Raw genomic sequence first — 9654 nt, forward strand, 5'->3', positions numbered from 1 at the left:
GCAGCCCAAGGAGCCACAGGACTCGGGCAGCCCTGACAAGGCCAGGGGTCCACCAGCGCCCCTGCAGGTGCAGGTGACCTACCACGCACAGACCGGGCCGCCGGAGCCTGAGGAGCCGGAGGCCGACCAGCACCTGCTCCCACCTGTGCTGCCGGCCAGCGCCACCTCCCTGGCCTGTGAGTACTCAGGTGGTCACGGGGCAGCCGTGTCCCCACCCAGCCAAACCAGCTGGTAGAATATGCCACAGGGTGGCAGAGCAGCAGTGGTCCTCACGGTGGCGTGGCTAGACTCCACCCCTTCTCATGTGCTGTGGCTCTTTACCCCCAGCTGCAGGGGTCCCAGAGGTCTGGCTAGACTCTTGTGCACACTTCCCACCAGCGTCCCTGGTGCCAGGATGTCATGAGCCTCCAGAGAGGGGTGATGGGACATCCACATCCTAATCCCTGCCTGGGACTGGCCCCACCTCCCAGCCTGCTCTGCAGGCGAGAGATGGTAGGTGCAGGCATGCGTGTTCCAGGGCAGGGACTGGGCTTTCCCTGTGCCTCCCAGTGTCCTGTGACCAGTTTAAGGCCGGCTGAAGTGCAGCTTCTGGGTTGATGGAGAGCGTGCAGTCAGCGGGGGCGGGAACTGGCTTAGCCCTGCTCCTCGCTGTGGATTTGTGGACTTGCAGACATGGGGCAGGCTCTGTGTCTTGTGAGGGGAGAACAGGCCCCTCCTCTTGGGGGACGTGAGGCGCTTCCTCGGGCTCACCCATCCCCAGCATGGTCTCCCTCCTAGTAGCAAGACCTCTGAGCACTGCATTTTCAGGGGTGTTTCCGTGAATTGGTGGGAATCACTTTAGGTCAGGCCTCACCTGGACCAGGCAGGGTGTCTGCCTGCCCCTTGGTGTCCTGAAGATGGAGCCACAAGCCTCCAGGGGCCGTGCTGTCTGCCCCGTGAGCCTGCGGGCGTTCCAGGCCATCATGTGAAGGACTGAAATAGTCTGTTCATTTAATATGCATGTCCTCCATTTATCACGGAGACAGCTAACGTCCTCTGAGCGGCCGTCTAGATCCAGACAGTGGCTGTCGCTGTGAGACAGTCCCCTGCTTTCGCTGAAACCTGCTCAGTTTCCTCTGGAGAATGAAGTTGCCACATCTTTGCTCCATTTCCTGAGCGGTCTGAAAGTTGCCGAGAGCCACGCTGTTGGGAGGGAAGGGCTCTCCGTGTGCAGTGCAGGCCACGCTCTCCCAGCCCGGCTGCGGGAGCAGTGTCGCACTGAGAACTGGCAACGCTGCCCTCCTCTCTGAACAGACCCAGGCTGGCATCCAGAAACACACCCTCTGTGGTCAGATGCCATAATTCAGGTTTGACCCACTTTGAGAAAATCCGATGAAGACATGGAATTGACCCTTGGCTCAGTGTTCCTGCTGCAGACAGATGCCACAGCCAGACACAGCCGACCGCACGCACTGCGTGCTGAGGCCTGGGCACTATTCAGACACACCTGGACTCATATCTCTTGAAAACCGGGAGCCAGTCCCGCAGCGTAAATGCAGGCAGGGAGGGTGCGAGGCAAGTCACTTAGCGTCTCCAGAGGCAGCAGGTCCTGCTGCCAGCAGGCCTCAGGCTTGTCCTCCCAGGGAGAACCCACCATGCAATGTACCACACACGGGCTTGCGTGCGTGCACACCCACACATGTGCACATAGGCACAGGCCTACCCCGCATGTAGACACACGTGTACACACACGAGTACACCACCCGCAACCATGCACACACACAAACAGATGTGTGTCATGCTCACAGTGCACGTACACAGAGGCACATGCATGCCCACAAAGGCACACTTATCCCACACATGCACACGTGCATACCCCATACAAGTGCATATCACCCACACATGTATGCGCACACATGGACACAGGAATGAGTGCACACAAGTACATGTACATGTATACAGAAGCACACACATCTACACACATCCGCACACATGCACATACCCACAGTGGATAGCTCTACACACACGTTCTCCCTCCCGCGCTGTCCTCTGGACAGAGAGCCCGTCCTCATGTGCTCATCACAGGCAGCTGACCCCACCGTGCCCATGACAGGACGCACGCCAGGCAGCACACACACAGTGCAAGCAGGCCTGGTCTCGGCAGACCAGCGGGCACACACACTTGTGAGTCGGGGAGACAGCGTGTGGTCCTCTGTGTGTTCTCCTGGGGTGCTTTCCAGCAGGGCCACCACTGTTCCCCTTGTCTGTGGGAGTGCTGCCCGAGCAGCTGATGGCTGCAGCAGTACACTCAGCAGGCTTGGTGATGTTTAATTATACAAGTCTTCAACACACGTCAGTACCCATAACGTCAGTGTTGCAGCCCGCAGAACCTTGTCGGGTCTGCACGCGGTCTCCCTCCGTCTCTCCCACTTAATTTTCGGCAGCCCGTAACAGCTCGGAACTGCAGTCTGGTTGATTCTGCAGTTAAACCCCAGCATTCCCTGTGTCTTCCCGGGTGGACACAAGTTCTGTTCTGACCGTCCCTGGGAAAAATCCCTCACTGCAAAGCCAGCAAGTTTGCCCTCTCTTGTTGACTTTGTTCAGATTATAAATGAATACAAACTCAGAAACATGGCCCCTTGTTAAAATAGCTTGGCGCTGGAGCTGGCAGGCCCTGGCGTTCCTGTCACGCTCGGGATCTGGAAGTAGTCAGCCAGAAGTTCAGTTTCAGACAGGTTTTTGTTTTCAGTCTTCACTGGCACGACCACACAGGGGAGCCGTCTTCCCAGTCGACAAGCCTGTGGCGGGTGGGGTGGGGGTGGTGACTTCCCTCTGCATCCACCTGCCTCCGTGGTTGGGCTGCCGGCTGCCCCGGCTGAGGCCAGCTTCCAGCTTCCAGGAGCCCGCCTTGGGGTGTAGATGTGTGGCCGCACCCGTCTCTGCATCCCTGCACAGCAGTGCACTGATGGGGTGGGGAGGCTGCAGCCCCATTTACCAGCCAGGTTAGGACCGGCCCTGTGACCCAGCCGGTTCGGGCCTCTGCCTCAGGACGGGAAGGGAGCCAGGGTCCTCAGAAACCCCCACACAAGTCAGGGTGGATGTTCCCTCTGCCGTCGCAGTTGAGATACTAGCTTTTCCTCTGCTAGCGCAGCAGCGTCCTGAGTCCCCTCCTGCCCCAGGGAGTGGGCGGGTGCTTCTTATTAAAGCCACCCTGTCCACTTACACCTCAAACTTCTTGCAAACCAGGGGGATTGCCTGCACCTGCCTCCCGGAGGGCTGGTGAGACACGACGTGCTGGCATCCGTGCCAGCCGGTGGCGTGCTGGGTCAGGCTGGGGCACTTCTGGAATAAACGACTTGTGTGTGTTACGTGTGCAACCTGGGAAAGCGTTTGGTAGGCAGCTCAGTGGTGGCCACGGGGCATGACAGGCAGGGTGGCGTTCGGAGATGCCACTCTAAACTGCTCCTTGTCCCCCCCAGCGGACAGCACCTTCGACAGCGGCCAGGGCTCCATCGCAGAGCAGCCAGCACAGCGTTGTGCTCGGCTCCCTGGCCGACACGGCGCCGCCCTCCACCCAGTGCGTGTGCAGCCCTCCCCTGAGTGAGGGGCCCACCTTGCCACACAGCCTGCCCTCGCTGGGGGCCTACCCGCAGCCCCCAGCCACGGTAAGTCAGAGCCACTGCCCCAGCCACGGTTTCATCCCCGTGATCCCATGGGGGTCAGAGTTGAAGCCTGTGGTCAGCTCCAGGCCGCACTGTCCCTGGGGCAGCCCCTGGTAACTAGCTGTGGTCTGAGTGGCCTTCGATGGTAGCACCCCACGCTGGGGCGAGTGGCCTTGCTACCCAGTCCACTCCTCGGGCAGGCACCGGTGGTAATGTGACAACACATGGCCACAGCGTGTGATGCCTGGACAGGGCTAGGGCTGATGTCCTTGGGGTACTCCCGAAATGCCAGGAAAGTGTCCTTTGTAACAGTGCAGCCCTCGACTGGCTCTCCCGGGGTGCCCAGGAGTTTCTAGCACCCCACCCGGTGTTTCGCTCTATGCAAAGCAGAGGGGGATGGGCAGGACAGTGGCCACCGAGGACGGGCCGGGGCCACATGCCCTGCTCTCTCACCTGGAGCACTCAGCGCCCTGCACTCTCCACAGCCCGGCCTGTCTGTGGGCCCTGGCCCCGCCCCCGCCCGCCCGCCTCTCCTCCAGCACTTCCCGGAGCCAGCCATGAGCTTTGCCCCTGTGCTGCCGCCACCCAGCGCCCCGCTGCCCGCGGGCCCCAGCCAGCCGGTGAGTGGCACCGCACGCCTGCCATGGCGTGTCCATGGCCCACCTGGCCCTCCAGTCTCCGTGAACGCCTCCTGCAGTTCCCTGGGGTCTCTGGTTTGGGCGAGGGGTGCAGGTGGCTCATGCATGTGTGTGGGTTTTCCGTGGGCCCACATGTGGGAAGCTCTGCTCACTTGGGACGCTGTCACAGATGTGCCGTGTCCCTGGCTGCAGGCTGGCTGGGCTTGCTAGTGTGTGTGTGTGCATGTGTGCGTGCAAGCATGTGAGTGTGTGTGAATGTGCGAGCAAGTAAATGTCACTGTGGATGTGCACTTACGAACATGCAGGTGTGAAATGGCCATGGGCGATCAAGTGTAAATGAACAAGTGCATGGGTGTACAGGTGAGTGTGAGTGCATCTGAGTACGAGTCAGCATGCGCGCGTGTGTGTGTGTGTCTGAGTTTATACTACCGTGCTTATGTGTGTTGCATGTGGGCAAGTACATGCATTGGGAGTATGTGTTAGTATATATGAGTGTGAGTGTGTGCATGTATGGGCAGGTGAGTGTGCATGGTCGTGTGTGTGCAAGCGTGTACTTGCGGGTGACTGCGGACATGGCTGAGTGTGCCCGTGTCGGGGTGAGTGCTGACTTTGCCGTGTCCAAGCCTGGGGGCACGCCCGTCTCTTGGCAGGTCAGCTGTCTGCGGGAGCCCCCCCCTCTCCTGCAGCCGCCTCCTCCGCTGGCCCAGCCGACACCCCTGCCGCAGGCCCTGGCCCCGCAGCCGGGGGGCGCCCTCCAGCCGGTGCCTGGCCACCTGCCTCCGTACCTGGCTCCGACCTCCCAGGTGGTGGCCCCTGCTCAGCTGAAGCCCCTCCAGATGCCGCAGGCGCCCCTCCAGCCACTCGCCCAAGTCCCTGCTCAGGTACTTGCCAGGGTACCCGCTGGGCCTGTGGTACGTGTGGGCCAGGGAGGGGCTCTGCCGTGTGGGCTGGTGTGCCATCACAGGTACTAGGACGAGCCCGGGGGGCCTGTGTCCCCTCCTGACACCCCCTGCCCTCCCCGCCACAGCAGACCCAGAGCGAGCGCTGTGTCGGCGTCCCCTGCAGCCGCAGTGCTCTCTCCTGCCCTCCGGCCTCACTGCTCCAGCCTGGTGGGCCGTTCACGGGCTCTCCTGCCCCCTGAGATGCCTTCTGGACTGTGACTGGCAGAGGTGTCTCTTGGGAGGGTGGCCACCCTCCGCCTGTCACCTGGACCCAGCCATGTGCCACCTGTTGTCAGTGCGCCCCTGTCGGGGTGGCTTGTCCCGTGGGTCATCCCCAAGGCCGTGCTGAGCGCTTAGGGCCCAGCAGCCAGCTAGGTGGCGTCTCTGTATTTTTCGTCTGTGTCTTTTGGGGCCGGCAGGTGGCATGGTGGTTAAGGATGCTAGACTCCCACATGGCGGACCGTGGTGCAAGTCCTGGCCCTGGTGGCTTGTCTTTTCACTTTTCCTCTCTTACTCTGTCCCTTTCTGGTCAAGTTTTAAAAAAACAATAATAAATGGATAAATAAAGTTAAAATAATTCAAAACAATTTATGTCTTTCATGAGAGAGATACAGACAGAAAGACAAGATTCCTTCATGGGGTCTCACGTAGTGATCCCGGCCCCCAGTTCTCCCAGCTATCCCGGATCCCCAGAGCCTTCTCCACAGGACCCAGCATCACGTGGGGGCGTTACTGCTCAGCCACCCAGCTGGCCTGGGCAGCACGTCCAGCCACCAGTAAGGGAGGCCACCAGGCCCAGCGGGGGCAGCAGATGCCACGTCTGCCTTCTATGGGGACATTGTCCGTCGCCAGTGGTGCTTAAGAGCCGGTAGCTGGTGGAGGATGTCGTTGGGCACTGTTGCCCAGGCTGAGGACACTGAAGGTCACCAGCGATCTCAAGGCCCAGTACGGGAGGAACTGAGCTCCCCCTGCAGGCAGGTTCCACAGGGCAGGCGCGTATTCCCGTGACAGCCAGGTGCCTGGGGCCTGCCCGGCCTTGTTCTTGTCAGGTCGACTAGGCCTCTAGTCCTTCTACTGACTTGCTATTCAGGTGACAGGATCAGAGGCCCTGTTGCCTTGTAATTGCATGAAGGTGAGTGTCATGAGACGCCCCGAGCATGCATGAGACAGGCGTTTCTTCAGCATGACCTGCCAAGGACCGAAGTGCTAAGCCTGCAGCGTGGATGTCACGCGTCACTGAGAGCACGTAGGCAGAGGTTCCGGCAGCCCTGCTGCTGGGGGCTGGCCCGGGGCTGCTGCTGCGCCCAGCGGAGAGGCTCAGAGCTGCTTTCCTGAGGGTGCTCCACGAGCCCGGCTTCTGTCTGCACACAGAGGGCACAGGGTGGGCTTGGCCACCATGACCTCGGGTGTTCGGGGCCGGCCCAGTGGTCCTGGCCCTTCTGGTTGGAAACGCTCCCAAGCTTCCAAGTTCGTGATCCCCGATGCCCTGTCCCCATATCTGCTCCCCAGCCCCCTTGGAGCCCAGGGTCCTTTTCTGTTTGGAGCGTCACACCCCTGGGCTTCCTTTTACCCAGGCCTGCGTTGGTATCCCCTTCAGCAGTCTTGGGGCAGAAAGCTGCGCCCCGCATCCCCACGGGCTATGGCCATCCCCAGTGGGGACTGCGACTGACCTGCCCCCATGTTCTTCCAGATGCCCCCGGTTCCTGTGGTGCCCCCTGTCACACCCCTGGCGGGAATGGATGGCCTCCCTCCGGCGCTGTCGGACCTGCCAGCCGCGAGTCTGCCCCCTGTGCCACCACCGCAGTATTTCTCTCCAGCCGTGATCCTGCCAGGCCTCGCCGCCCCGCTGCCTGCGTCCCCGGCCCTGCCTCTGCAGGCCGTCAAGCTGCCCCACCCCGCCGGGGCTCCCCTGGCCGTGCCCTGCCGGACCATCGTGCCAAACGCACCCGCCGCCATCCCTCTGCTGGCAGTGGCCCCGCCGGGTGTGGCTGGCCCGTCCCTCCACCCCGCGGGGGCCCCGCCCCCGGCCCCGCCCCCGTGTGGCGGCCCTGTCCATCCACCCCGCGGTGGCCCAGCTCCCGGCCCAGCCCATGTACCCAGCGGCGTTCCCACAGATTGCGCCCAGCGACATCCCGCCTTCTCCACACCATACGGCGCAGAGCCTGCGCGCTGCCCCTGCGCAGCCCACGCCACCCCCGCTCCCGCAGTCCCTGCAGCCCGGCGTCGTCCACCTTCCTGAGCAGGCTGCCCCGGCTGCCCCAGCAGGCCAGGTAATCCACCTGCTAACCGCTGGGAGGTGTTCACCATGCCACCCGATGCCCCGTAACTGGGCTGCAGTATCTCCCAGCAACTGAACCGGGCAGATTGGGCCTGGGGACTGGAGCAGTGTGGGATCTGCTGCTGCGGCCTCCCGTTTGTGCCTGTCAAGAGCTGATAGGGTCCCCTGTCCAGCCCTTGCAAGGGTTAGGAGCCCTGCTGAGGGTAGCTGAGGGTCCCCAGCCACAACTTGTCTGGTGGCACCTGCACCCACCCAGGCCAGCCACACCTGGCTTGATGAGCCTGGCCAGCTGGCTCGCAGGTGTCACGGTCAGCCCCATGCAGAGCCACTTGTCAGAGGGCGGAGGGCACACGACCCCTCTTCGCATTCACAAGGTGAGGCAGGTGGGGATGAGGGGTCTGGGGTGAGTGAGGCTGCTGACTGGAAGTGCAGCCATAGTGGGCCAGGGGCACATGTCCTAGGTTAGGGGAGACCCGTGGTGGCTTGTGGGCCAACTGAGGGATGGGTGCCCCAGCAGGAGACCTCTCATGGAGCCCCACACGCCTCCGCAACCACTCACTTGTGTTCTGTAGCCTCCAGCTGCTCTGTCTAAACCTGGGAGCCTCCTCCTGGGAGCCCTCCGGCCTGGCATGCCTGTGAACCAGGCATGCTCCCATCTGGGAGCTCTGACCCCCCGGGCTCCGAGCCCGAACCTCTCTTGTAAAAGGTGCCCCTGCCCCACTGTGACTGTGAAGGCTCGCCCAGCCGCACGAAGGATCTGGAGGTGGCATCCCTGGGTGCTGGCGCCATCCCGCAGGGTGTGTGTGAGCCAGCCTGGAGCAGGAGCCCTGGCTTGCAGACTCCTGATGCCAGTCCCTCCTCGTCCTCCAGGGGGAGGGCTAGTCTCTACTGGCCAGCAGGAAGTGCGCCCCCCCATCCTCTCCTAGGGAGTGCCGCTGGCCTGTGTCCATGTCAGCCATGACAGAGCTGCTGGCTCTCAGGCCGGGTTGTTTCCAAGGATGGCCAGGGCCGAGGATCGTTGTCACCTGTGTGTGTCAGGGCCCGGCCACCAGGGCGCCGGGGGGCCAGCGTCTGTGCCCTTCTCAGCTCCTGTGGGTCTTTGCAGCCAGAGCAGGAGAGACAGGGTGGTCATGCCAGCCCTGCTGCCCAGCTGGCGCAGGATGGAGGAATTTGGGGATGAGCCGGGCTGTCCACCCCACAGCACCTGTCCAGGAGAGGCCTGCAACCTCTGACCCAGCACGGACTGCCGATGGGGTCACAGCCAGCAGGCCCAGTGGGCGCGGCTCCCCGTTCCTGAGAGGTAGCCGGGCAGAGCTGCCAAGGCTCCCTGTCCCAGGTCTGGCCACTTCTAGACCATGGACCCTTCACTCCTCTGACCTTTTGCCTCCAGAGTTCTCTTTTTAAAAAGTCTTTTCTTTATTCACGGTAAGAGTGTGTGCCTGTATGAGAGATGAGAGAGACAGAGAAGTGCCCTGCGCAAGGTCTGCTCATGCCACAACTGCCCCCCTCCAGTCCCCAACCTGTTGGATCGGGGACACTCATGCGTGCATAGCTGCTTTAGGCCAACCGGCTGGGACGCCACGCCCTGGCCACCCTGCGAGACTGCGCGTCTCCCGGCAGCGCCACTAAGCACAGAGCCAGCTGCAGAGTGCGCTCAGAGGCGAGAGCTGCAGGGAAGCACGGCTCTGCCTGGGCACCTAGGGGCAGGGCAGGGTGCCTGGGTGCAGGAAGGGGCGAGCCAGCCAGGCCCGAGGCAGGCAGGGCTGGTGTGTGATGGCTTCAGGTCAGAGGCATCTCTGCAGTCGGTTCTTACTACAGGGGGCCGCGCGGGTTCCCACTGACCCACATGCTGAGCGCATGCTCGGCTGACGGGATTGGAGCCTGCCCATCTGCTCACTGACACCAGGGCAGCCCCAGCCCCTGTCCAGGTGCCGGGCACACCTGGCACCCCCACTCGCATCCTTGTCCCTGTGCTCTCAGATCCTGCTCAGCCACCCGCCTCCGTATACCATGGACGTCGCCGCCCATGTCCCTGCTGGGCCCACGACGGCCACCGCCGTCCTCTCTCCACCTCTGCCAGATGTGCTGCCGCCCGCCGTCCCCGAGCTCCTGCCTCAGTTCCCCAGCTCTCTGGCCCCTGCGGCAGGGGTGGGCCC

At 62.6% G+C, this 9654-nt stretch overlaps 1 protein-coding gene across 1 annotated transcript in view; it reads left to right on the forward strand.

The window, feature by feature from the left end:
* WNK2 (WNK lysine deficient protein kinase 2) overlaps window positions 1-9654 on the forward strand; it is a 157507-nt gene that overhangs the window by 73966 nt on the left and 73887 nt on the right. Inside the window, 8 exon segments of the mRNA XM_014592804.1 lie at window positions 1-176; window positions 3459-3489; window positions 3491-3644; window positions 4127-4261; window positions 4930-5160; window positions 6911-7202; window positions 7258-7490; window positions 9479-9646. Of these exon segments, the coding sequence (XP_014448290.1) occupies window positions 1-176; window positions 3459-3489; window positions 3491-3644; window positions 4127-4261; window positions 4930-5160; window positions 6911-7202; window positions 7258-7490; window positions 9479-9646 (1420 nt within the window).

Source organism: Tupaia chinensis, unplaced genomic scaffold (assembly GCF_000334495.1).
Source record: "Tupaia chinensis unplaced genomic scaffold, TupChi_1.0 Scaffold138619_1, whole genome shotgun sequence".
NCBI lineage: Eukaryota > Metazoa > Chordata > Mammalia > Scandentia > Tupaiidae > Tupaia > Tupaia belangeri.